This window comes from Phalacrocorax carbo, chromosome 4 (assembly GCF_963921805.1).
Source record: "Phalacrocorax carbo chromosome 4, bPhaCar2.1, whole genome shotgun sequence".
Classification (NCBI taxonomy): domain Eukaryota; kingdom Metazoa; phylum Chordata; class Aves; order Suliformes; family Phalacrocoracidae; genus Phalacrocorax; species Phalacrocorax carbo.
In genome coordinates, this window is record NC_087516.1 from 36,209,643 (window position 1) to 36,237,605 (window position 27,963).

Below are 27,963 nucleotides of genomic sequence, written 5' to 3' on the forward strand. Positions count from 1 at the left end.
CAGTCAGCCTCACCTCCATCCTCTCCAGGGGGAGCAGTGGATGTTGTTTATCTCGACTTCATTAAGGCATTCGACACTGTCTCCCATAGCATCCTCACAGGCAAGCTAAGGAAGTGTGGGTTAGATGAGTGGACAGTTAGGTGGACAGAGAACTGGCTCAACAACAGAACTCAGAGGGTCATGATCAATGGAGCAGAGTCTGGATGGAGGCCTGTCACTAGTAGTGTTCCCCAGGGGTCTGTGCTGCGTCCAGTCCTGTTTAAAATATCCATCAATGACCTGGACAAAGGGACAGAGTGTAACTTCAGCAAGTTTGCTGATGATACCAAGTTGGGAGGAGTGGCTGATACACCAGAAGGCTGTGCTGCCATCCAACAGGCTGTAGAGCTGGGCTGGGGGGAACCTGATGAAATTCAACAAGAGCAAGTGCAAGGTCCTGCACCTGGGGAGGAACAACCCCACATATCAATACAGGCTGGGGGCTGAACTACTGGAAAGCAGCTCTGTTGAGAAGGACCTGGGAGTGCTGGCAGACAGCAGGCTGACCATGATCCAGCAATGTGCCTTTGTGGCCAAGAAGGCCAACGGTATCCTGGCCTGAATTAAAAGGAGTCATGGCGCCAAACCTGACAATATTCAAGAAGCATTCAAACAAAATCCTCAGAGACATGGTGTGAATTTTGGGGTTGTCCTGTGCAGGGACAGGAGTTGAACTTTATGATCCTTGCAGGTCCCTTCCAACTCAGGACATTCTATGATATATCTGATTTTTGACACTGGAAACTCAGAGTCTGATCATAGGTTTGACCTGATACAGAAATTCATATATTTCTGAATCTTCTTCCGTTGAAGTGCACTGAAGGATCCACTATCTGAGATTGCCAGTACTCAATGAAAAAGCATATGCAAACTGTATATGAAGGAACTCTTTAAATGAAAACATCTAATATGCTATGTGTTCCCAGCTGCAAAATCAAAAGACATCACCGGATTCACCAGGAAAAGGCAGGGGGTGGGGGAGAAGGGTAACAAGCACAAGAGTGTTTTCACTCAAAATGGATAAGGGAAGAAGAGAAAAGGTAAGAAACTGAAGTACTACTTAGTACTCATGGCCTTGAACACATAATGTAATCCAGCCGGATAAACCACATAGAGCACCAATATACTGAAGGTATATATTGAATCAACCTCAAAACATATCAGAGTATATACACTGCTCACAATAAATAGGGTTTTTTCTCAGCTTCAAAACATACAAAATATTTAAGCTACCCAGATCGATATGCCCATGAACTACGTACCTCTCTTGCCTTATTTCTTCAAACGTGCCTATCTTCCTTCTCATGCCTCACAAAAGCTGTGCCCCCACAAGCTCAGGACAACTGTCACAATGCAAGCTCTTTGTGATAGTTTTCTTTGAAACAGTTACTACCATTTATTTTATTCCAATGACTATGTCAAATATAGGGTAATGACAGAGAAGGTCTTTGAAATATTCTGGACAAAAACACAAATACAAAAACCTATGATTAACACTACTGTCTACTAGCAAGCCACAAATAAAGGGCAAACACCAGAAAAAAAAAATCAGAGGCTAACCTTCATAGTGCTAACAAACAAAAAACATCCCACACCACTAAAAAACCACCACAACTCCCACCAAAACTCAGGATATCTTACTGAAAAGGTCTTCAATTATAGACATTAGCAGCAGACAGAGACAACGATATTCAACAAGTCAGAGTAAGAGTTGGAAGCCAAATTCTACAGACAAATTAACCATATCAGAAATTATACGAATGGCATGAATCTGCATTTTATTCTTCCAGCTCACTTACTACTCTTTCTTGTAGAGACTCTTCTAAGCAGGCTACAAATCATAAGAAATGAAAGCTTACGGAGTGAACAAAAACAGGTTATTTAAAAAAATATAAATTATCATGAGTTTTTATTCTTTCCAAGCTCTCACTGACTTGCTGTTGACTTATGCGGGAGGGGAATATCCTGCCTGATGCAAGCTGTAGATGCCATCCTAGAATAGGCCAAACTTTGGGCAAAATATTCTTGAAGAACACTACCCATGCACATTTTCACTTCACTAATATCACATATAAAGAGAAATCTGTAACATGTTAAGAAAGTGAGTGAACACATACACCATCACTGAAAAATTCTCCCTCTCTTTCTGAAGAAAATATAAGGGATACGGAAGTCAGAATAAAGCTGATCAAGCTGATGCAAGAAAACCAAAAGGAATGCAAAGTATTTATTCAGTAACACCAACAACCAATAGAAGGTATCTGGAACTACCTTAAAAGAAAGCTGGTTTCTACAAAGAGACGAGACATCACCAACTGATACTGCATTTCTCTTCCTCAGTGTAAGAAATATGCATGACATCAGTCCAGATTTTTCAAGCCATTAGAGTTGGTGCATGCCATGGTCTCAAGTGACTGTAGCCAAAAAACTCAGCTGAAGGGCTGGAAGGCCTTTGTAGTGCAATAAATTATTACATTACAAATACGACAAGATGTAAAACAAGAGCTTGAGAGGGAACTTTCCTTATCAATATTTCTGTTTGCATGAAACAGAATCATATAAAAAGTCGCAGCAGGGCACTGAATAGTTGAAACAAGCACCAGCAATGTAATCAGCACAGTGTCAAATGAGAAAAAGGGCTGCTTTAAGAAACTAGGAGGACACTGCATCCTGCAGCTTACTGATTGTCTGGCTGAGGGGGACGCTGAAGCAGCAGATAAAGCTGATGTATTTGTTGTAAACTTTCCAGCATTCAGGCTTTATTTGTCAGAGTTTGATACTCCCCTCTGTGGGTGGAGAAGCTGAGGGACTGGCTGACGTCACCCAAAGAGCACGGATAAAGTGCAGTGCCCACAGCTGTGGGATGAGTAAAACTTCCTAAGAGGTATACAAGGTCGGTTGCCCCGTCCGGCAGGTGCTCTACTGACAGCACCATTCTTCCTACAGCTCGGCTCCTCACACAGACCTGAGGAAAAACAACAGTAACCAAGAAAAACCTGCCCAGAATGCCACAAAACGTTATTCTCCAAGGACCAGCACCCTGGGGATTCAGGCTTTCAGGAGGAATAGATTTTAACCAACCCTTAATCATAACCAGGGTACGTACTCTTTCCATGTCCTTTTATTTATTACCTTTATTAGTTACTGCAGATTTTTGCCCTTTACTTTCCTAGAGTTCAGAGATGCAGGCAAAGCTGTGAGTAGATTAGCAAGTAGCTGCTAGTTCTGAGGAGAGCCAGCTGAATGTTAACAGTTTTTGGAAGCTTTGTGTGACACGTTTCTGGGATTGCTTTATTGGTCTAAGAGACTTTACCTGCATTTCTACTTATGCCTCAGAAATTGAATTTAAGTGCTGTGGAGGCAGAAAAACTCTGCCATGATTTCCCCAGGAATTCAGATGAGAAAATTAGTTTTAAGCCTACTAAAGGCCAGACCCCACTTTTATAATTTTCATGACTGGCTTCTGTGATCACTGGGGGAGAAGGCTACTTGGCAGCAGCTCCTCACGTCTGGAAGTTTGTACTGTGCAAACTCTGTGCCAACTTTACAAGATTAATCTGACTCTCGTTTAATTAAATCAAGTTCTGACAGCAAAAGCAACAGCATCTGTTTTTACATATGTAAAGTTTTTCACTTTCGTAAATGTTCACTTTCGTAAATGTTAAATCTGTGAATTATTAGAAAGTTATCCAGTCCTGAATATGAAGGAGTTTGGTGTTTTCGTTGGTGTTTTCTGCCATAGTTAGAAACAGACAATTTACCTTACCTCCTAATAAAGGGTAAGGATCTGAGCCTTCATTTTTTCATGAATTTTGAGCTATTAATAACAACGTATTTAAGAAACCAGTTACTTGATGAATGGAGCATGTAAAACACTGTCAGCTGCCCTGCATCTACAGACATAGATCTACTCAAAAGACAGGATATGTATTTTAATAATTTGTATATTTTGAAAATTGTGTTCAATGCACTTCAGACTAGAATTAGTTCTCCTTATATTTTTGCTGCTTTTCAGAACCTCAGACATACCTAGTGTGTGTTCCATGAGCCTCCAAATCACCAACGCTTTTTTTAAAAAAAAAAAAAAAGTCCTGCACTATGACTCAATATATACACTATGCCTGGTATTAAATAAACGTCAAGAGCCTTGAAGGATGGATACCACTGGTGAAGCCTTGCAGTAAATATGGTTCTAAACAAGAGTCTGTAGAAACTTTAAGGACGAACCTTTCACATATTATACTGGTAAAAATTAATTTCATGTAATCAAATATTCCAGATTTATATAAGCATAAAATATTGTACTTATTTTAAGCAGAAGTAAATAAGAATGCTTCATAACATAGCTTCATAACAAATACTTATAGGACTTAGCAAAACCTCTGGAGAAACAAGAGACAAAAACATTGAATAAAAAAGAAAAAAAAAGCCTCTGGATGTTTTGGGGCCTTTGTTGCCTTTTATGGGCCTCCAAAAGAAAAATAGTTTCCATTATCTCTAATGAAAAATATTTTAACAGTGTCTGGTTTGTATTTTCTTTGTGTTTAAATTAAGTACAATAAAGTTTAAAACTGCAATAACAAAGGATGTTAGTATAAATGTAACTTTCTAAAAGAATAAGTGGTTTTGCAACTGACTCATACCTACAAAGTGCCTCACAAGACAGAAGCCATTGGTTTCTAGCATATTACAGAAATAAAAGAATCACATTTCAAGTAGAACTATGAAATAAAAATATATAAAGGGAAAAATGACATATTTAAAATTACTTAGCTCAATTTCAAGAACATTCATGGTAGATTTATTTAAAATTACTACTACCCTTGCTGCAGCATACATTTAGAAGAGTCGCTAGATAAGTATTCATCTAGTACCCCGTAAGAAGTAGTGAATATTTTGCAAGATTCATATGCCTTGCTTTTTCAGGCTTAGGTGTTTCTTTCATAAAAGGTATCACCAGCAGCCTATTCACATTTGCCCTAACTGGCCTGACAAGAAAAGAAATTATTAGCCTTTAAAATAATAAACAGAGATTATTTTTAAACACCCTTTGAATAAAATAATTGGACAGGTGTTATTTTAGTTCGATATACTCCCTGTTCAACAAGAAAAAGCTTTTACCAGGGCAGACAACATAGGAAATCATCATCCACCTGTCTAAAGAACAGATGTCATCTCAAAAGCCCATCTGCGATTTCCCAAGCAAGACAATTCTCTTGACTGTTTCAAGCAAATGCAAAAACCACAGATCATGATCCCTGGGAGGGTAGGAAGAACAGGAGGGGACTAAAAATAAACATATTCAGATTCTATTAGGGTCAGAAACAATGAATTAACTAGAAATAAAGAGAGCACAGATGCAAAGAAAATACATCAATGAAACTGATCAAAACCCTAGACTTAATGAAACTGAATAATTTCAGTTTAATATGACCAGAAGATAACATTTTGGGTTAAGAGTTTACAGGAATGCAATACTAGAATTTAAGTCATCTAGAATAAAGCATTACAGAAACAATTAAAACTTGTACAGGTTAGAGGGAATGGCAAAATATTATCAAGTCTAGATTTAAGTTCTATTTTAATATAAAGCTTTACAGACCATAATGCAAGTATTTATATTGACTCAATTTTATATTTAACTACTCTGCCAGCAGACATTCATAATTCTCCTCAGAAAACACAGAGCCTGAAATACTTATGGAGTGCCACGATAAGCTTCACAAGCCTATTAACAGATGCAGAGAAGGTTTTTTTCCAAAGTTTCATAGAGGACAATGCCTCTCACATGGTTAGATAGTTATCTAGTCTCTGACAACATCTGAATGTTCAACACACATCCTTGCATTTATCCAGATCTGAGATACCTAAGATAGAGGAGCAAGAGGTGTGCCATACAGACGCATCCTGAAGAGCAAGGCAAGAGTTTTGTCAAAGCACCAGTAGAATCTACCTCATGCAGCAGGGGTGAGCAAGCAACAAACACTACAGTCATGATTCTAAGCGTTCACACTACACATTTAATTCATCACTAATGAGTTCCTTAAGAAACAGTATGACATTATTGAGTTACCCACAATAACAATATTATACCCATGATATGGTATGATCTTGCAATGCACAACCTATAAAATGTGGCTGCAGTACTTTTGTCTGGCCCCCTTCCCCACAAGCAACAGTCAAGGTTTCTCCCTTAAATATTGAGGGGAGACAAGAACTAGCACCCTGCTGTATTCCTCCTACCCCACCCTAGCAGCAGATCTCCAGCTCCTTCCATCAAACCCAGGAGCAGATGAGGGAAAGGATTATATGAGGGCAGGCGGTTCTGCACCCTAGAAGGCCTGGGCAAGTAGAGCTCAGCATCCCCATTAAGACTTCAACAGAGACATCCCAGAAGCCTGGTAATAATCAATTCAGCTAAGAAATAGGAAATACAGACTCCTGCCCCTTTCCCTCCATGCTCCCACCAAATGATGGTAACCTCATCCAACTATATAGTGGTATCACTGCAGCTGATGACAATACGTTAAGAAAATCTGAGGGATTGTGCATTATTACCAGCAACACAGAGTGGGTTAGGTCCTGCTAGCAGCAAGCTGCAGCTGCTAGGCAAATATGCTACTTTATAAGGCAGGATCATTATCTCAGTACACTGCTGAGATATGTCACAGATACAGCAGATGATTTGTTGTGGCAAGTAAAAAGCAGAATCTACAGAGTAACCTATATAAGGGTAATTCAAGCAAGCTTACGCAAGAGGGAACCAAGAGTGGCTTGTTTTGCCCATTTTGGGATTGGAGCATCAACAGTCATACTCAAACGCTAAGACTTCTGCTGCAGCTTGCCATTCCACACATGTCCACAACATGCTAAGCAAAGTCAGAAGTCATTCCAGGTTGAAGGGGGAAGCACTATCATATCTCTACCTTGTCTTATTACAATAATGTAAGTGATCTCAGTGTAGTTTGTTTACACTTACAGCTGTTGAAGTTTGAGACACAGAACATTTTGGAGACTCCAGACTTACAATTTATGAACGACTTCCTCTATTCATACTCAAACAGATCATTCAGGCACCTTAAAACTTTGTTAAGCAAACAATATATAACTCCATTCTTTGGAGGGTGAAGGGTAAAAGTCTCCAACTGTCCACAAGTTTGGCTGGCTTGATAATAGCACATGCATTGCAGTTTGTTGCAGTGAAATCAGAAATAAGTTTACCTGCTGGAATGCAGAAAAAAGGCCCAGAAAACAAACTGTAAGTTCTTTGAGCATTCAGACCCACCTAACAGATCGACAGCTGGAAAGAGAATGAGAATTACTCTATTTGGCTCATTTTTGCCATTGTTTCAATACTAATACAGTGCAACACATATCAGAAAGAATATTTCTATTTGACTTCTATGCTGACAGTAAGTACTGTCACCTTCAGAGGCAACAAGTCTGCCAGGTTCACCATAACTGGGGTTCAGAAAATACTGGAGGTATACTGGCAACTTACTCTCTTCCTCTGCTGGAAAAATTGGGAAACATCAGAATTGAAGAACATCTCCATAGCATGTTTTCCAGACCTCCATAATTACTTTTAATAATTGAGATAGCACTTGCTTAGGCTGTAGCAGAACCCACAGTGAGATAAATTCCCTCCAATACATTTTTTACTTCACACATGGCACACATCAGAGAACTGCTCTGGTAAGTAAAACTATATTAGTATTTTTGTCCTTCACACAGGGATTAATTTACTTAAAAATAAACAGCTAGTGTTATTTTAGATGAACCAAGCTGTCCCCTTTGTTCTGCTGTTCCAGAAGAGCTGAATTCCAGAAGCTTATGTGTCACATCCATCAATTTCATTTTGCTTTTTTGGTTGTCAAAGGTCACCGAAAATGGCAATATACACCCAAGAGACCTAAATCCCACTCAGTGACCAAAGACCTGTTTAAATGGTGTGGCGGTATGAGAAGTCACCCATTCACAAATAAAGGCCTAGAACAAGCTTTAGTAGTATCTAAGGTCATGGCCCCTCTACAATAGTTATTTTAAAACAAAAATCTGTTGCATTTCAATTATTTTAACCAAGAAGATTATCAACAAGACCGAAAAAAAGCAAGCATAGAAAGATAAGCTTACGGCTATTTCTGTGAATGTCACTGACATTGGTACATTTCTGTGAGGTATGAATTGCCACACACACATCGCTTTGAAGGATCAGGGCCACTGTTAGTCAAATGCAATAGGACTTAAAGCTACACACTTTAAGGAGTTCAGGGTCTGGATTAGACAGTAATAAAGAGAAAAATGTCATTTCAGTATTGTTAGCATGTATACAATTACTTAGTGATACAACATGAGAGGCTGGGCTAGCAGAAAACACGCTAAGTGCTGTATTTGTCCTTAAATGTGGTAAGACCACAAGTGGCTTTCTGCATTCTTCCGTCAATGGCACATCATGCACATGAACATTAAGAAGCACAATTTCTTAACAGTTCTATTCTTCTGCTATTGCCCGCAGTTGTAAGGGAAAAACTTAACTGTCTTTTTCAAGCAAATTACACAACAGCAGTCGAGATGGAAGATTCAAAGACAAGTTAGAGTAACTACAGAAATCAGAGTGGCAACTCTTTAATGCAGAAGTATGAAGATAATTTCCATTTAATTTGAAGTTATTATGAATAATGCATTTATATGGCGATCTGACAATAGTACTACAGAGGGGCTGTCAGATTTAAGAACTCACTTATTTTATAAGCAACCATATAGTTGTTTACAGGCCCACTCTCTCCCTCCCTCCCCAACCCAATAGGAAATAGGGAAGGATGGTGAAGTTTATTTTCTCTATCAGTTTTCAGGTATGCATGGTGCTTAAGCAGTTAAATTTTGTGATTTTTTTCAGATTACACCTGGAAGCAGGGCTTCAGCTGCCAACCTGTGCCCTGGTGATGTTATTGTAGCTATTGATGGGCTAAGCACAGAGAATATGACTCATAACGATGCCCAGGAGAGAATTAAAGCAGCCACACATCAGCTTTGTTTGAAAATAGAGAGGTATGTGTACATGTATGCTTGCTTCTGAAAGAAGATACTACCCAACCAAGTATACAGTACAACTATTATACAATATAACTATTTCAAATAGCTTGAAGAATTTCACAAAACCTTTGAAGTTACAAGCACCCAGACCTACCTCATCAATTCCAGATCAGGCAAGACTCCCCAGAACATATCTTCATGGGCTCAAAAAGAATAATTTCCTTCCAGCTACTCACCACATTTACTGAGCTGTGAACCATACCACCTACTCCCTCTGTTGAGTCCACAAGTCCTATGTTTGCTGTCAGCAGACAAACAGTTCTTTATATTTTGGGGAAATAACAAAACCCTCAGCTAGCTATCACCTGTTCAATTACCCTCTGCTCTAACACTCCCTCAGCCACAAGTGCTTATCATTGCCTCCTGCTCCCAATCACAAAGCTGCTAGTATGTCCTCCCAGTTAGGAAAGAAACATCATGTCAGATTTTCATAAGGGGTGACAAAGGCTGGGGTCACAATGTATTAAACAGGATTCTCAAAGCAATGTTAAAAACAAAACAAAACTAGAAAACCCTCTCTTACCTAAACTGCAGGAGTCCAGAAATTTTTCATGCATTTCTCTCCACTAAAGCCGGCAAAAGAAACAACCAGCATCTCCCCATCTCCTGAGTTAGCTTAGTCTTTGCTGAGAATCACCTAGCGCACTCTTTCAGGTGTCTCCAAGAATTAGACAGCTCTGATTCGCTTGAGGCCCTCAAGGAGGCACAGCACTTTATTACAGCTGACCACAATATTCCTTTCCAAATACAGGGTTTGGGGTTTTTGGGTTCTTTTTTGGAAGGAGCATTGTCTAATTACTAGAGCACATACCATGGTTAAAAAATTCCTGCAGTTAATTCCAGGTTCTGTTACAGATTGATATATGCCATTTAGCAACTCTCCTAGGAAATAATTTTCAAAATATGATAAGTGCCATCGTGCCTATGAAATGTCCACACATTTTAAAAATGCTAAATATTTGTATTTATATAACAAACAGTACTAGATCGATATTTAACATTAATATTACACTATTTTATAATTAGCTGCCCAATTTTGCTTTGTCAATGAAGACAGAATTGTAACTGGTATTTGCATGTTTGTTATCTCTGCTTCAGTGACTGAAAGAACCATCTGTGTAACTTCTATTTAGAATTGCACGTATACTTTGCATACCTAGATTGAACTCCTCCTACACTGAAATGCAGGCTTTGCATGGACATTGTTGTCATAAAAAAGAAATTCACATTGTTCTGGTTTAGGATTATTACTAATATATTCACTTATTTGTGCAAAATATTCTGAGGACCCGACGTTACTTCTATCAACCATTAAAAACTCAAAGGTTTGGTCAGCTCAGGTCAGAAAGGCACTAATTTCGCTGTGCCTTTGGTAACTCCTATAAAATGGTTTCCCATTGTTCATAGTAAATGTAATTTTTGAAAAAGTAAATGCACTTTTACTATATTGTTGGCATATAGCACACATTATATATCTTGAAGTAATTTTATGTCAAAACATTAAAAAGGTATAGAACAAACTGCAAATTTTCAAGCTCCATTATATTTCCCAGGGACATGCACAACTCTATAGAAATTTGAGTCACTTAAATTTTGCCTTTCTTTCTAGGACAGGAACTAAGTTATGGTCCCCACAAGTTTCAGAAGATGGCAAAGCACACCCCTTCAAGATAAATTTGGAAGCTGAACCACAGGTATGAATTCTTAAAAGTTACCTACTCATTTCGATTCACCTTTTTGCAGCCTAAATGATCTCCCTGTGGTCATTAAAATTCTTTGAATAGCACTTCATCCATTATCTGCTAGTTAAAGCTAATACAAACCATCATGATTACAATACATATGAACATCATTTTATCTGACTGGTTGGTTTTGATTTTTCAGTTATAACTGAAACAAAACATTAACAAATTACAACACATTCTCATTTTTCTTTAAAACTGTATATATCACCACAGTTTTATTATGGAAAGAAAGTATCTCCTTTTATTCTGACACGGTTTAAGTTGCTTTAATGCTTTTAGACATCCTTGATCATATAAGGAAGTTCTTCAATCAGGAATAAATGTCAACTGCACAAAGAAGTCAGTTAAATAGAGAGATCCAATAACACTAGGTCTCTTTACTTCCATAACAGATTTATGCTACACCACAGAACTGAAAGTTACGAATTTGTACAAAAACCATGTACTGATCAATAAGCAAACCATTCACCACTTGTGGTCAGAAAAGTCTTGATCCTTGTTTATGAGCAAAGCAAATCAAATTAATTAAAATCCTCTTCTCTCTTAAAAATTGTACCCAGTCCCTTGTGCAAATCTATGAGCCAAAGGCTCTGTATTGTTAACAGTTAATTATCTAGCAACTATCTACAACTAGTGTTTTATTCCTTTGTCATTCCTCTTTAATCTACTTGAACATTTGCTGTTCTCTCAAGAGCGGGGAGGGAAGAGCATTCTGCTGATCCTGGCCTTCCAGGATCAAAGCAAGCATGTCAAAGTATTTATTCTGTGCTATCCTAGAAAAACGCAAGTGCAGATTCCACTTCAGTAAATCCTATGCAATAAATATTTCCACCAATTTTGCTTTCATGGAGACACTCACAAACATGAACATGGGACTTCTGTGTCCAGTTCTCTCTCTTCTTTCCAATCAAAAAACTTGCATTAAGTGATGCAGCAAACCTCATCAGAAATAACATAGTAGGAGATAGTATAGTAAGGAAACAAAACTATTTTAAATGCATATTTTGGTGGAATAGCTAGGATGTACATAAAATAAATAACAAGGGAACAAATTCACTTAAAAAGTTCTAGAGAAAACCACGTAGGCATGTAGGACAGGAGAGTAACCCCTTTTCATGAAAGCTACATTCCTAAAACGGATAGTTACTTAAAAATAAATCACAAGATTTCACTAAGTGCTATTTGGCAGACTATTGAAAAGCAGTCCTCACTGGGCATTCAGAAAAACTGTTTCTCCTAGATTACATAGCCAACCTCCATTTTAGTATGTTTCCCTTTCCTTTCTAGGAAAATCTGGAGTAGTGAGTATATTTAATAAATAACATGCTCCAAAATAACATTGCTACAAAAGTAGCAATGCTTGTAAACAAATATGCTAAACCATTCTAGGGATGATTTACATTTTAGATTAAATTCTTCCATCCAAGAACATCCATCGCTCTGATCTCCCTGTAGAAAAAAAAAAAAGCCTTTTTTTTCTACAATTGCTGAAATTTTAAATTAAATTTTTACTGCATATTTAGTCACAACACAAGATCCAACAGTGTGTATACCAGTAGTGAAAACAGTACAGTATCAAAGTTTCTTTAACGTCAGATGACAAATTATTGCACAACTACACCCTGTGCTGTTTAGGTCATATTAGAGTTTGCAGAAGTCCAACAATAAACAGGAGTACTGAAGCCCAGACAAATGGAGAAAAGCCCAAAAGCAGTATAGTATTCATTCAAATGTAAAACATTTTTATCCAAAAGAATTGCACACATTCACTGGTGTGCAGAAATGGAGTTCTATAAAAAGCATTTCCTTCATTAATATAATAATTAAAATTACTGAAAAGGTCACAGATGTTATAAATGTAAGATTTTTTTTCACTCTTGCCAGATAGACATTCTGAAGTTCACTAAGAAGGTTTCACAAAGGGAAGTCAATAATTTAAAATACATTATAAGCCAACTAAGTAATAATAATAAAAGCAGACTTACACAGTCTTATTGGTAAGTATCTAATTTCTATTTGTATGCTAGTAAGAGATAGTTATAAATTAAAGTAAAACACGTTTTAAATTGTTCAGCCATTTGGCCAAATATTTAGCCAAAGAATGCTTACTTTCACTTAAATGAATGATAATTATTCTACAGATGCTTGGAGTTGGTTATGTGAAAACTGATAAACAACTAAATACTGTGCCTGCTTGCAGCTATGGAACACGGAACCTTTACACTGTAGCAAACTCCTGCATTAGGCTGAGTCAACTCCCCAAAGAGTCACCTGGAGATTGATATAGACAATTGTCATAGCGCAATGAAAGCTCTCACTATTTTTTCCTCTGGGAAGAGGAAACTGAGCAACAACTCTAGTAAATAATTTACAGCAATCTCAGTGGCTGACTGAGAGCTGCTCTTGAAAGCCACACATTCCCACACAAAAAACAGCTACCTAATTTTGTTAATCTGGAGCAACCTACAGCATGATGGATAAATAACAAGAAATTATAGACTACTTGAAATATTACTAATACAATCACATCATATTCTGTATAAAAGCAATTTAGAACATAACGTTCTCAAAGAATATAATTAGGAAAAGAAAATAAAATAATCTAAATGGCAAACTATCATAAAAAATATTTTTTAAATCCTTTCTGCTCTATTGTCAATGTAGACAACATAGTATCGTAAAAAAATACTACGACCTGTAAATTTTTTCTCAGTTACAATCCCTTTAACATAATTTAAAATGAATTTGTTTCCATTGCCACAATTTCTTGAAATGTTTTTATATTGGCTTTTTGCTTCTCTCTTTGACTTTGAACATTTGGTTCAGTGTGACGAGGCCTTCAGCCATGAAAGACATTATACATTCCTGGGAGATACAAATACATTATACACATAGATAAGTACAAAAATCTAAAAACAAAACAAACAAACAAAAAAAAAAACCAAAAACAAAAACCCACTGTTCTAAAGACTTAAGTTATAATCAAGTTTTGAAACTATTATAATCAAGTTTTGAAACAATATAATTGTGCTTGTCTAGTTTTGAGGACCTACCCCCCTCTTCCATAACAGCTTTCAGAGATGAAGATTTTAGTCACATGATATCTCCAAAATGTAACATCTGTGTACTGTCATAGCAATTATCCCCAAGGAATGCCATCATATGGTCCGTGTTGGATGCATTTTGACAGACTTTGGGGGCTACATTCATTCTATTCCTGATACCTATATCAATGCAAAGTGTAGTTAGCCCTGCAAAAAGGACATCAGTCAGCTGGGGGGGGGGGAGGGGGGAAGACATTAAAAACTGTAATTCTCAATTATTCCTGATTAGGAATTTCAACAACCTCCAGTTCTCATTTAGCTTTTGAACTAAAGGAGGACTTTTCACAGATTCAATGAGATCAAACAAACACAAGAGCTGGACTATTTTTGCTGCTGTCTGTTCTGTCACTGACATTTTATATAAATAGATGAGTTGAAAAGAAAACAATTTAAGTCTAACTAACTGCAAATACTTGTTTCACAACTGTCGTTGTAAACATGCTACGATGGTGCCACCTGTCTTCTGTGCTGTTCATTTGTCAACAAGAAATAAAAAAGGGGGATGAAATTAGAATGTTCATAATTGTTTTTGTTCGTATTGTATCATACATGGATTTAAATGAATTTTAAATACTTTTACATTAATATCTTTCATTAAGCAGACATGATCCTAAACACTAGTAGATTATTTCCATTTACTAATACATTTTGTTAATTGCAACCCAGTTCTATCGGACAGAAATAAGGAATTGCAAGTAATATCTTTGTGCTCATTCATCTGATTGCTGCTTTCAGTAGCTTCTTACAGTGCAATGCCGCTAAACATTTTCATTTAATAAAACTGCTTTTTACTGTTTGCATTTTCTGGTTGCACATTCTATATAACCATGACTTTTCTTTAGGTCTGTTCCTAAAGATATTTCTGAAACTGTTGTTTTAAATGAAAGCAAAAGGGCCAATTCACATTCAGGTTTTAATAATATTTATAAATTATTCACCAAAACTTTGAACAGAGACTTGATATTGTCTGAGAAAGGAAATCATGCTCTGAGTAATTAATAAAAATCCACAGATGTCAAAAATATGTCCATGCTTATCTAATCTGCTCTTATTATCTTGATTTATTCTGTGGATTTGAGTATTCAAATATCTATTTTGGTTTTTGGTAATAGGCTGTATTTGTTCTAATTGGAAATTCTACTAACATTCCTAAAGTATAAGTGAATTTTTAAAATGCATTTCTGCATCAAAAAAACCACTTTTTTAGAGTTTTATTTAGCAGAACAAGGAGAGTCGTTTGTACAGCTTGCAAGACATCAGTGAAAGACCACAGCTGCACCTGAATAGTTTTATACCTGCAGATGTTGGGCATGTCACCATTAAAAATATGTGATAGTAAATACCAGACAGCATAAACTGTACATAGTGAGTAAGCCAAAAGCTCTGGAATCTAAGGTACAAGCTTCAACAATTTGAAATAAATCTCATTCAGCAGTATCAGAACTTAGACTGTCTACAGGTCATATGACACAGTGGGATAGCAACATAAATACAGCAACAGTCTACAGTATTGTAGACATATTCCTAGTACAGCCATCACACTCAAAACCAAAGCCAAATCAGAGAATTGGCAAAGGTTTCTATGAAAACTGAAGTATAAATGACCTGTGCTATATTAACATTACAGGATCCAGTCCTAAAGAAGAGACCAGTTCAGACTATAGAAACCTATTTGTTAGGAATAAGAGCTTTTTACTCCATCAGGCTGAAAGTTCAAGGGCTCTCGCAGTACTGCCTCCAAAGAGTGCAGCAGGACATCAGGAAAAGGTGATGGACTACAGCAGCCAACATTCTTCACCCACTAGCGCAGAAGAAAAAGAAAAAAAACCCTCAGCAGATAGCAGATGATGGCACTATTTTTTTCCAAAGTCTGTATTTCTGTGAATTAGGAACGGACCTGAGCTGACATGGACTCAAATGAGACTGTACTAAATATGCACATCCAAATAAGTGAATTTTCACACAGTCACAGTCCTTACCATTCCTGGCCAATCACTACAGAATAACATTTTAAGTTATCTGAAAGGTCATCAGGGATTTTGTTTCCAGATCTTATCCCTATGAATTCTGCAACTGAAGGAAATTATCTGGGCCAACAATAAACAAAATCGTATTCCAGAAATAAAAAGGCAGAATGATATCCGATTTACCCATTCCTGGGTTTTACTTATTTATGGTGATTTCACATTATCTTTAAGGTATACAGCAGCACAATTTTTGTTGCACAGGTGTGCTTCAAAGTATGGAATAAGTTCAGAAGAATGTCCTCAAGCTGGTGTACATTCAAGACCACTTCAGTTGAAAGAAGCATTAAAAATTATGTGTTTTCTAGGCAAGACATTTACAATAAAATCTTCATACTTTTGCGAGTCCCTCCATCAGTATGTGACAAAAAAAAAAGCAGAAACCAGAGATTAGCACTAAAGCAAAGCAATTAAGCTAACTAGACATCAAATGATTCTAAAAGAAGACCATGAACAGTGCAAAAGCTAGAGGACAATACAACAGGTTACTATAATACTCATCCCTCCCATTTCTTCTTAAAGCTGCACACTATTTACAAACATGGAATGCCCTCTGTTTGCCCTGAGGCAGGAAAGTAGTAGTCTCCGAATGTGTATGGCTTAAGTAGAGTATAGAAAATTCATGGGAAAATATAGTATGCTCGCACCAGTTAAAAAATAACAAAGTCGCAAAAGTAAAAAATGCAGAGATTAACAATACTGATGTTGTCAGATTTACTCATTACTAGCTTTGGTGTGCATTGTAGCTTTGTGTATTTTGTCTGCCTATCATGTACAGGAATTCAAGCCTATTGGTACAGCTCACAACAGAAGGGCCCAGCCTTTTGTTGCAGCAGCAAATATTGATGACAAAAGACAGGTAGTGAGCTCCTCCTATAATTCTCCAATTGGGCTGTATTCATCTGGCAATATTCAAGATGCGCTTCATGGACAACTGAGGGGTCTCATTCCTAACTCATCACAAAAGTGAGTACTGGTATTTACTTATAATACATGGTCATTTGTCGTATATCACTATATGTTCTGTTTTCAATTAAAAAGTCCAGCTCTTGCTGTTTTTTCTGATAATCAGGAGTTTATTGATTATCCAAAAAAAAGGTGATAAATGAAGCAATTTCTTCCAACACAGAAAACAATCCATTCAGCTCTGTAGTAGCAAGGCTGCAGGTAGCTAAAATTTGCCCTCTGTGTTGGGCTGCCACACTACCTAACATCCTTCTCTCTTACAACTGCACTTCACTCTGAATGTTTCTGAACACTAAAGTGATTGGTTTTTGAGTACCAGGAATGTACAGACCAAACACGGTTACTTCATGGTTACGACTTTAAAACTTTGTTAACTACGTTTTAGCTAGAGATAAGCATTTAAGGGCAAAGAAAGTTATTTTAACCCTCTTTTCTTTACAGGATATGAACTACTTTGAACACAAGCATAATATTCGGCCCAAACCTTTCATAGTCTCAGGCCGAAGCAGGTTATAAACTCTGAGTGTTGTGCTCGATTTGGATGCATGGTGTTATTTTTTAATGGATACTCACCATTCACATTAATAAAGCATACTGATGCATTGGAAATTTACTTATAGCAGTGTATAGCCTAACCCTGAAATTAAAAAAACTGAAATGGTTGACTTGCATAGATCAGGCTTGAAATTCAAATTTCTATTTCCAGAAGAAAGCAGGTCCACACTCCCATCTCAGTTATACTGATTTAAGTCTGAAGTAACTGTATTCACAAACCTGATTCAGTTTACAGCGTAGCATCAGATACTGTGCTGTATACTTACAAATCTATGGCACACTGAAATTCTTCCATCCAAATGCAAACACATGCAATTTGTTAACATGCTAAACCAAAGATAGCTAGTAATATAAGGTATCATCTAGGCCGTTCAGAGATTTAAAGTTTGCTTTTCAGCAGATCTCTATTCAGAAGGCAACCATATGCAGAGCTAAAATAGGAGAACTATCTGATGCCACAGACACGTAAAGCTCTAAAATGCAGAAAAGCTTATATATTTACATCCATTATTTTAGTGTAATATTCCTCTGTCGTAACTGGGGATGAAATGCCTCACTTATTATTATTGACATTATTAAATACAGAGGGGAAAAAGCAATGCAAAATCTGTGGCTAAAAATGCAAGGAAGGTCAAGAGCGCATGAGTGATGCAATATACTGTGATGCCACCCTTTATCCTTTCTAGCAGTAGCAGTTTTTACCAGTGTACTTAGTGTTCTGCATTTCATTCTGAAAGTTTACAATGCCTGCATTTTAATTATACTCATTTAGGCCTGACAAACTACTCCAGAAAAGCAGGATGATAATTGATTCCTGTGTACAGAGGAAAATCTCACACGGATTATCAGTCTTGTGAGATGTGTTTCGTTTTACAACCACCTCAGTGATAAAGACGAGACTGTAGGATAGAGTCCCATCCTTCTGTGAACAAGAACTATCAATGCAGAACACCATCGCAGTGGAGAAAAGGTGCCCATCTCTCCTTGCAGTCTGATGCTGATAGAGGATAAATGACAAAACAGACCTTAGCAAACACGCATGGCCTCTAACCGTAGGCAGCCCTTGCGTACTGTACCCATACTGACTTTCAGACCGCGAGGTAACATTTACAGGTACTTAATCGGATTTATGGAGATTCAAATGAATGTATCAAGAGCCTAATCTCCTAATTCAGAAACCTCAATTACACAATATTTTCTGTGAAAATATTGAAGTAAATGGACATTTTCCAGCATGTCAGATGGGAGGAAAAAAACTGCAAAAATTAACCTGACAGCAATGCAACAAGTTTCAGAACTTTAGCTGGGCAAGGTCTGTCAGGTGTCCTGTCGCTGGGCAGGTCTGTGCTTACAGACTGCAGCATCTCTGACAGAGGGGTGTTACGTCTACAAAACCTTGCTTGTGACACTGTTTGTCTGCTACGTTTTAATCAGTTTGGATCGATACATACCCTTTGCTAAACACAGCAAAAACCAAACTGCCACCTAGACTGCACATACCCTTTTAGGACAGAGAGCTGAGGCGAAATATGACTTTGACTAAAAGAAGAGCTGATTCTGGCCTGTGGGTTTGAGCTATTGGGTTTGACATTAGCCATGTGTTTGGACTTTACTCTGGCAAAACTAATTGGAAATTACATTTAATAGATTATTATATTTTATTTCTACTTATAATTTCTTGTGCTTTAACATTACTTTGGCTGCTCATCTCGAGTTGTGCTTTTTCTAGCCTTTTCCTGCTACTTTCCATTTTCTAACACTATCAGCACTGACAAAACTTATTCTGCTACAGCATCTAAAGGTGGTCTTGATTCTTCTAAAAGAAAAGACTGCAAATTTCTAAGTAGCTCCTGTGTGAATTTTTTGGCTGGCTCATGCTAGGTGATGATGCAGAACTGTACTTTTGCTTTAAGCGTTGCCTACGATTTCTGGAATTAGCTCTCTTTTGGTATGTTTTTGATGGTAGAATACATATTTCTTTTTACATTTTTGAGAAAGTGGTCCTACACAAATTCTCCTCTGATTCAAAGGGAGAATTTTGGGTCGTCTTCTCCACTCAAGAGCAGCTACTGGGCAGATTACTGTACCATCAAACTGGGAAATAAGGTATTCTCCCAGATTTGCACAGAATCATTCAGCTTCAAAAGAACTAACCACAGCCCTGATATGCAGATTGGAGGAAAGAGATTAAGCATTTATGACCTCATAGTTCTGAATGTCATATCAATGGCAACCAATGAACCGTGGAAAGACTGGGATATGTGCTCTTACACAGCAACAGGAAAGAAATATCCCGTAACAAAGAAAGCCTCTGAGGTACTATGGAGAAGAGACTGAAGTGTTCAAAATAGTGACACTGAAAGAGACTTTGGCCTTAATGTTTATATTATTTTACTAATCCTTTTTCAGAGATGTCAATTTGATGTGCAGTAACTTTACTTCAGTAACATCAAGCAACATTAATATTTCTGAAAAACTGTACCTCTTTCTATTATGTACAAATTAGATGTAAAATCTACTTCAAAAGCAGTAGAATTAATTCTCTGAATGCATATCCATTGTTCTTGTGAAGGACCACTTTACATTCTGCTGGAAACACTGTAATTTAGAAATGCAAAAGTATGCCTGTCTGGTTTAGTATCTCTTCTTCTTTGAAATGTTCAAAAATACTCAAAAAATGAAATATATTGTTAAACTGATGTTAAAAGATTAGTAAATATCTTATTGCACAATTTAAGGAAATCTAGGAAATGTCACATTCATTATTTTACACTACTTTATAGTAGTCTCTTCAACAGTGGTCTAAGAGGGTTATGAGGTACAGGACCGGAATGATGTGCCTAGGATTCCAGTACTGCAGGTGTTTATTCTGTCACTGACATGGACAACTCACGTAACCTTTGCACGCTACCCTTTCGTAGATGTTAGGAATTACTCACCTAGAACAAAGAATTCTAGGGAGGCTTAATTACTCCTCAATAAAATCTAACATTAAAAATGTAAAGTAATATTATGCTCTTAATTATTCAATCTATCAAAGAATTGTTTCTATCTTTAAAGAAAATGCACGCCTGAATTTTAAGGACTGCTTTAAAACTGGCACTGATACCTTTTACAGGGAAATACTTTTGAAAGAATACACGTACTTTTGCTTTTCTCTACTTTCTGTACTTTTGCTCTTCTGTATCTGTTCTATTTAAACTCTCCAGCCCTGTTAACATCACTGTATTCCTGTACTTTTGTCTTTATTCTCTATAATCCAATATGCATTGCACACTCTTCTGTAATCTGACTATTAACACAGTGGATGCAGCACTCCTTCGGGGATTGACTGTGGCAGTGGACGTAGTACCCCCTCTTCAATTAGCACGGTTAGCTCTATCTGCCCCACCGAGCTGAAAGCAGTGTCTAAGATGGCCCCTAACATTCCCTTGGAAATGGAGCTTCCCGGTGTCAAGATTGTGCACGCTCAGTTTAACACACCTATGCAGTTGTACTCAGATGACAATATCATGGAAACACTGCAAGGCCAAGTTTCTACAGCTCTGGGGGAAACACCCATTATAAGGTAATTAGAGCAGTATCTTTAATATTTATGAATATAGAAATTTAGAACATACCAAAAATCATGAGCATCATAATACCACCCTGTTTCTACGAAAATGGGTAAAAGGGTTATAGACAACCTAATTCATTTAAAGCCATTAAATATATTTGTTAAAATATTAGTAATTTACAGTTTTTAACCCAAAGTATCAAAGGAGTCTTTCAGAATTATCAAATAAATATTTCATAGGAAATTATCTTACATTTGTAGCTATCTAATAAATAAAAACTGATTATACTACCTGGACTGTTAGCTGGCTGACTACTCCAAATCAAGATTCTGATTCCCTCCAAAATTCAAAATTATTCATTATTGTTATCCTAAATACATATTTAAAAATCTATTGTTAATAATAATTAATAAAAGACTGTTATTAACTCAAATTTATTTCAGCTCTTGCAGTTCTGGTTATGAAGCTTAGGAAATCATGTAGGTGTTTATAGTGTTTGAAATATTTAACTGCCGTTCAGGACAACTCATTGAGTACAACCAGCTCTTGCCCAAAAGGAGCCAGAATTGACTTTGTAGGCCTACTAATCCATCTCTGACTTATGAATTTTATCCATTGCAATGACTAAAAGTCAGGTAGGAACCTTAAGTATCTGGATAACAGTGATGATTATACAATAGAGTTTTAAAGCACTATTCTATTTTTTTCAAGGGACAATCTATCGTTTGCATTGCTTTATCTTTACCTTTGCATAATAGTAACTTTTTCTGTTTTACAACAGTACTTAAGTTAATAATACATAATATGTATGATGTAAACTAAATTGTGTATAATAATTACTAATATTTTAAATAAGCAATAATCACTGGCACCAATGAGCCTTCTTCAGCACCTTGCAGAACTGGGCTGTTACTAACCATAAAAATCATATTTATATAGAAGTATTGAAGTTCACCCTACCTGATGAAAAGAAAACCATAGTCCATGAAGTCTTTGCAGAGAGATGTTACTCTATGGCGTGAATATTATTCCTCAATCACAGCATTTAGAGAACAATAGAAGAAAAAATTGCTTTTCCTTTATTCTGAAATCATGGATTAAGCCTAGAGTAATCAGAATTCACAATGCCTGCAACATTCCCAGTTTGAGAACTGGATCTCTACATGGGTTTGAAATGTCTTTTTATTGAGGGATTGGGTTTTACTGTGTAGGCATTTAGAAATGTTATCTCACACCTTTGTGTCTGTTTTTTTGCCTTCTGTATGTAATTGTATTATCACTTGCTTGATGTTTAGAAATATTTTAATACAGAGATGACAATCAAGGGTTTAATTAGCCATTGGTGAGAATTGTAAAAACTAAGCCCCTATTCATTAAAAGCTTGTGGCAGGAGAAGAAAGTGGTAGTTTCTTCACCAGCTTAAAGACAGCTGTTGATTGATGAAGATGCAAACAATTAACAGAAGCAACAGGAGTCACTGCCCAACCGCCACTGCTCTTACTGTGTCAGTCAACAGCTTACATGTTACCCTGGGAAACAAAGCAAACCATATAAAGCAAAATCCAGTCTAATTCCATGTGGAATTAGTTGCTTATTTGCAGTGCAAACTTATCTAAGGTTTAACAGACAGCAGGAGGCCAGTTGTAACAGAAAATTTACACTGGACATTTATGTATATATCAGTGGGATAACAGACTTCACTGAAGTAAATTTGGACCTTTCCAACTAGTCCCAGTAGCAGTTTGAAATTTACAGATGCCACTCATTCAGCCTAATTCCTGCCAGTGCATACAGTCACCTACTCTTCCTCTCAACTACTTAGGATGTTATTTGTCATGATCAAGATAAAACATTCAGCACTGTTTAAAATACATGAAAAATTCTTGGTAAAATCTTTGGCTTATGGGTCATTGGAAATTCAACCATCAACTGCTGTTTGGACAATAATTTACTTTATAATTTTACCATAAAATTGGCATTACAAAAAGTAAGCCATGTCCCAGTCTAATTAAATTAAGAAATAGAATTTTGATTCATGAATGTTCACCTTACAATGCTTCCTACTACGTAATATGTACTTCACTCTTTTTTGTCATCTCCATAAGTTAAATAAGTAACAATTATCTTAGCCAAATAATCACTGTATTAACTAGCAATCTAGCCAACTTAGAAAAGGAAGAACACCTTCACATCATGATATTCTCCCAAAAGGTTTGTTTGCTTAGGTTTTGGCTGACCTTATGTAAAGATATGTGCTGTGATTTTAACAACATTCTTGAGGCTAGCTGCTGTGAAAATGGGACTTCTGGATATCGTACCAAGGAGCACCTGGGAACACAGCAGTGATTACAGGAATACAACTGCTCTGAGGTTAAACACAGGTACTGGCCTATTTCCAAATGCCGTTAGAGCCAGAACGCTACTTATGGAAATACTTTCATGAGTTTGTAGATTTATTTTTGTAACAATTGCACAGGTTATTTTTTCCCCGGCACCTTTTAGATCAAAAGGAGGCTATGCAAAGCAGTGCTACCTGGAAGAAAGAGTCTTTCAGTACTTGTAGAAACACACTGTCTTTATGTTTGTTGCCTGAATCATAGTCTATGCCTGGTAGAGCTATTGCTGTAAAGTTACGTTTGTTAAACTGTTTTATCTGCTCTTCCTCTCTGTGATGCAGTGACCCCCCTCCCAACTCGGTGCCTCAGTCTGACGTGTACAAGATGCTGCATGCCAACCAGGAGGAGCCCAGTCAACCTCGCCAGTCTGGCTCCTTTAAGGTGCTCCAGAATTTAGTCTCCGAGGAAGGTGGTTAATAATGACATATTCTACCTGTTCAAAACATTTTTAAATGTTTGTGGGAAAGGGGAATCAGAAAAGAAAATATGAGAAAGCAGAGCTGTAAGAATTTCTAAAGCCCAAGTCATTCTGAACGTTATAGGTAGACAGCAGCCTCCTAACATTTTCCCCCTTGCTTTACAGCTACCAATCTCCTGTGTGAACAAAATGAGGGTGTTAATCACATTTTTCAGAGACTCTTCTCAGATTTTAAGATTGTTAATGTGCAAAGTTGACTTTAACTGAATGATAAAAAGTTTTATGTGGGAAAGTTTTTGGGACAAACTGCATATACTCATGACACCAAGAAAGAAAACACTCTCTTCCACATCCAGCAAAAGAAAAATTTAAACCAACTCCTAAAATAAGTTTTACCCATCCCTTCTTCATTCTAAACAAAAATTACAGAGGACAATATAATTTATAGTCATATTTCCTTCAAATGAAGAAGTTTTGAAAATAACATTACTAAAGGCTGCAAGTTTGTTATATTTACAGTAATTGTAAAGAATAAAATACAACCAAAGTTAACATAAAAGGTAAATATTTAAATTTTTTTCTATATATCAATATTTACCAGAGAAGGGATAAATATGTCTAATTGTCTACATATATCATTGGGGGAGTTTGCTTGGCATTTTCTTGTATTTTGCTATAATTCTGTATTCATATCATGTTACTAATCTTTCCCAATTTGTTGTATGGTTAGTTATATAAATAAGCAGCTTTCTAACAATAGCTCTTGACTACATTATGTTGCTATGTTAAAGCCAAATCCTTCTCCCTCTCCTGCTATATCCAAGACGTGCTATCAGGGAATTAGATGTCTGTGACACAGAAAGCACTACAAATATAATGACTCATGTACTTGCTTTTTGGCTACAGCGACACAGTGTTTTTCCCAATTCCAAAGAGGTGGAATCTGGGCCACTCAACTTCTGTAGAGAAACTTCATTGTTTGTTGATATATGTGAAAGTCTGTAAATACATCCAGAAGTGTATGTGCCGGAATAGTATTTAACTGCAGCAGATGCTTTTCTATTAGCCTGTACATAACAGGATTGTTTTGGTTCTCAGATGGACGCCCTGTGGGTACAAGAAGTGTGAAAGCACCTGTAACAAAGATACCTACTGCCATGCCTGGTGTCCAGAAAGTGCCACTGTGCGACAAGTGTGGGAATGGGATTGTGTAAGTTGTTTCTTTTTAGTTTTAGAAATCTCTAGTTCAAGCACAGGTCCCCAAACACCACCACGACTACAGGAATGCTCTCCAAGTGATGGTCTCGGTCTCCATCTGCACTAGTAGAAAAATGCTTCTACAGAGCAGAGATATAAAAATATATTGCTCTAAATTCCAAATTATTAACCTGTACCTTAGACACTTTTCATACAGACTATTTCAGCTTTGACAATGTACCATCAAGGCTTTAATTAAGGTTTCTCAGGACCTTTTACAAGTCAATCATTAACACATACATAATGAAACCAGCAGCTACTTGTGCTGCATTGTCTCAGGATGTGAATTCTCAAAAGTTTCTTGGTAGCATACAGCACCCTTCTCCCAGCCCATGGAGAGTGTCCAGAAAGCTCTGTGGGCCTCTCTTAAAACTGCCAGATTTCTGTCAGAATGACATCACTAACTTCAGCAAAGAACACAGATAATGGTGAGCTCAGAGAACACAGTCACTGAGGAAAAGAAATGTGGTTTTTAAACCTAGTTTGACACTATTTTGTTAAGTTATACTGTACTTTCTGTGTTGTAACCAAACTAACATGATTCTTCAAACTCTAGTTTTCTAATGAACTATTGAACTGTGATCAACTGTACGGCATTTTATGTCACTCAAACTCAGCTTCCAACCTTAAATTATATAGTAATTGGCAAAACCACCAGATGAACAACCTACAAGCCTTAAGATAAAAACCTAGAACTTACTCTGTGTCATACGGTTGTTTCTTCTCACTTTAAATTCACGTTAATTAATCAGTTTTTTCTTTTCATTGTTTCCATATAGAGGAACAGTGGTGAAGGCACGTGACAAATACCGGCACCCAGAATGTTTTGTGTGCTCTGACTGCAATCTCAACCTGAAACAAAAAGGCTACTTCTTTGTGGAGGGCCAACTATACTGTGAAGCTCATGCACGAGCTCGCATGAGGCCACCAGAGGGGTATGAAGCAGTTACTGTTTACCCAAAATGCTAGTCTTACATTAACACACAAATATATGCATGCACACAAAACGCCATTAACAGCTTAGAACTGCAGTACAGGTGTCAGGACTTCTGCCTGATTACAAAATAGCAGCTTTTAAACCTTTTCTTGTGGGATTCTGAGGGAGGTGGAAGTCCCTATTAGCCAGCAGTAGCATATTATACCAGTAAAATTCTGCTAAAAAATTATCTTTGAAGTTGCCAGTATAACTCAAGGAAGTATAAACTAAACTGTACTGGAATAAAAAAAGTGAAACAGCTGATGTTTTACATGATTACTACAGTATATACATAAGTGCTGTAATCAAGACATTATTTTTAACATCTACTAGTTATGTGTGCAAACACCAAAGCCATCAAAGTGTTACAGGCTGGGCCCTAACAAATGTAGAAACTTGACAGATCATTAGAAAAGCTGCAGTTTTACATGGATAGTACAAAACAAGCAGTTGTTCGTGTCTGCTTCCACCATCTATTATTCAACTACCATTAATGTATGCCAAAAATAGATTTTTGCTTACTTTGCTTTGACTTTGGGGTTATGTTGACTTAATTTTCTGATGCAGCAACTGTGGTAAGGAATAAGTATCAAATCATACAATAAAATGGCTGGTATAATAAAGACTGTTTAGTAAGAAGCAAAACAGAAGTTCCACGTTGTTTTAATGATTTCCAAGGAAACCAGCTTTCACATCACTTAGCAGAAAATTGCTCTGAAGCATGGACACATACATTTTGGGGGGAGGGGAAAAACCCACACTAATAGGAACTCACTGCAAATTGAGAATGAAAGTAAACGTAAAAACATTTCTGCAGAAAATGGTACTGGTTTTTTGCATCTCCATCTTTCAATTTCCATAATAAAACAATTGGAAAATATAATAATAATATCTTTATGGCTGGTAAATTAAAACTTGGACAACTTTAAAAATAAATATTAATTAAAATACTCAGAGGAAAGATCTTTTATAACAAGCCTGGTGAAGTCCTAAGGAAAAAAGAAAGGCTGAAAGAATACAGTTTTTAAATAAATTTCTGAAACCTTTTAAGGGCTACATTGCTTTCAGGTATCTGCCAGCTGCATATACACACCTGAGTGACAAACCGAACCTTAGCATTTTCATAAAATATCAACACAATTCATAAATTATTTATTGGGGTATTTTGAACCCACTTTAAAGTAGAAAAATCTACAGAATTTTATATCAAGTCTACAAGATCAGCAGAAATTAACAACTCAGAGGCAAACAATCTTATATTGTAGAATTGGAAAAGTATGTAAGAAGCTTAAAATCTAAAAGAACGTGGAATCAAAATAAGAAACTCTACGTACTTAAATTAATTTTAAAAATTCAGATGACTCCCAAAGTCCACATACTCAAAGACTTCAAAATGTCCTGAAGTAGTATTTCAGAATTTAAATGTTTTAAAAATGTGTATATCACTGCATTTATAATTTATGTCTGCATGTCAAAAGCAGACATTAAAAAGTGTTGCAGTTAAAGGTTAGTTCCTGAATTATTTTGAGGCACAAAGCAGAATTTCGCTTTTCATATATCATGGAGGCTATGTGTAGCATTTACATTTTTCCACTGATAAAGCCCATAAAATAAATCTGAAAATCCTTTTGAAAGTGAAAGTGCACATAATGTCTATTTTTACAAACCTAAAATGTCATTGGTGTTTTAAAATATTTGCTTAATGTTCATTGCTTTGTGGAGTAACTGACGGTGAAAATAAATCTACTACATACGATAAAGAATCTGTATTTCTTTTCAACTGGTATGAAAAATTAGAATGTGTGAGTGTCAAGTGACTTGACAATAATAGAA

General features: G+C 36.7%; 1 protein-coding gene across 3 annotated transcripts; it reads left to right on the forward strand.

Moving 5' to 3' along the window:
• Positions 1 to 2,889: 2,889 nt before the first annotated feature.
• On the forward strand, positions 2,890 to 27,893 carry PDLIM3 (PDZ and LIM domain 3). Of its 3 annotated transcripts, XM_009510765.2 has the most exons (8): positions 2,890 to 3,137; positions 8,936 to 9,087; positions 10,742 to 10,826; positions 17,413 to 17,480; positions 20,831 to 21,094; positions 23,761 to 23,888; positions 24,996 to 25,107; positions 25,934 to 27,893. In XM_009510765.2, the coding sequence occupies exons 1-8, from the start codon at positions 3,045 to 3,047 to the stop codon at positions 26,121 to 26,123; spliced, it is 1,092 nt and encodes a 363-aa protein (XP_009509060.1). In that variant the 5' UTR covers positions 2,890 to 3,044; the 3' UTR covers positions 26,124 to 27,893. The 3 variants fall into 3 exon arrangements, with proteins under 3 accessions (XP_009509060.1, XP_009509061.1, XP_064305663.1); XM_009510766.2 differs by lacking the exons at positions 17,413 to 17,480; positions 20,831 to 21,094 and adding an exon at positions 16,784 to 16,971; XM_064449593.1 differs by lacking the exon at positions 20,831 to 21,094.
• Positions 27,894 to 27,963: the final 70 nt, after the last annotated feature.

Coding starts and splice junctions, on each gene's coding strand:
- PDLIM3 (XM_009510765.2), top strand. CDS start 3,045: ATGCCACAAAACGTTATTCTCCAAGGACCAGCACCCTGGGGATTCAGG. Junction 17,481..20,830: donor ATAGTCTCAGGCCGAAGCAG/GTTATAAACTCT, acceptor CTATTAACACAG/TGGATGCAGCACTCCTTCGG. Junction 23,889..24,995: donor GAATTTAGTCTCCGAGGAAG/GTGGTTAATAAT, acceptor TTTGGTTCTCAG/ATGGACGCCCTGTGGGTACA.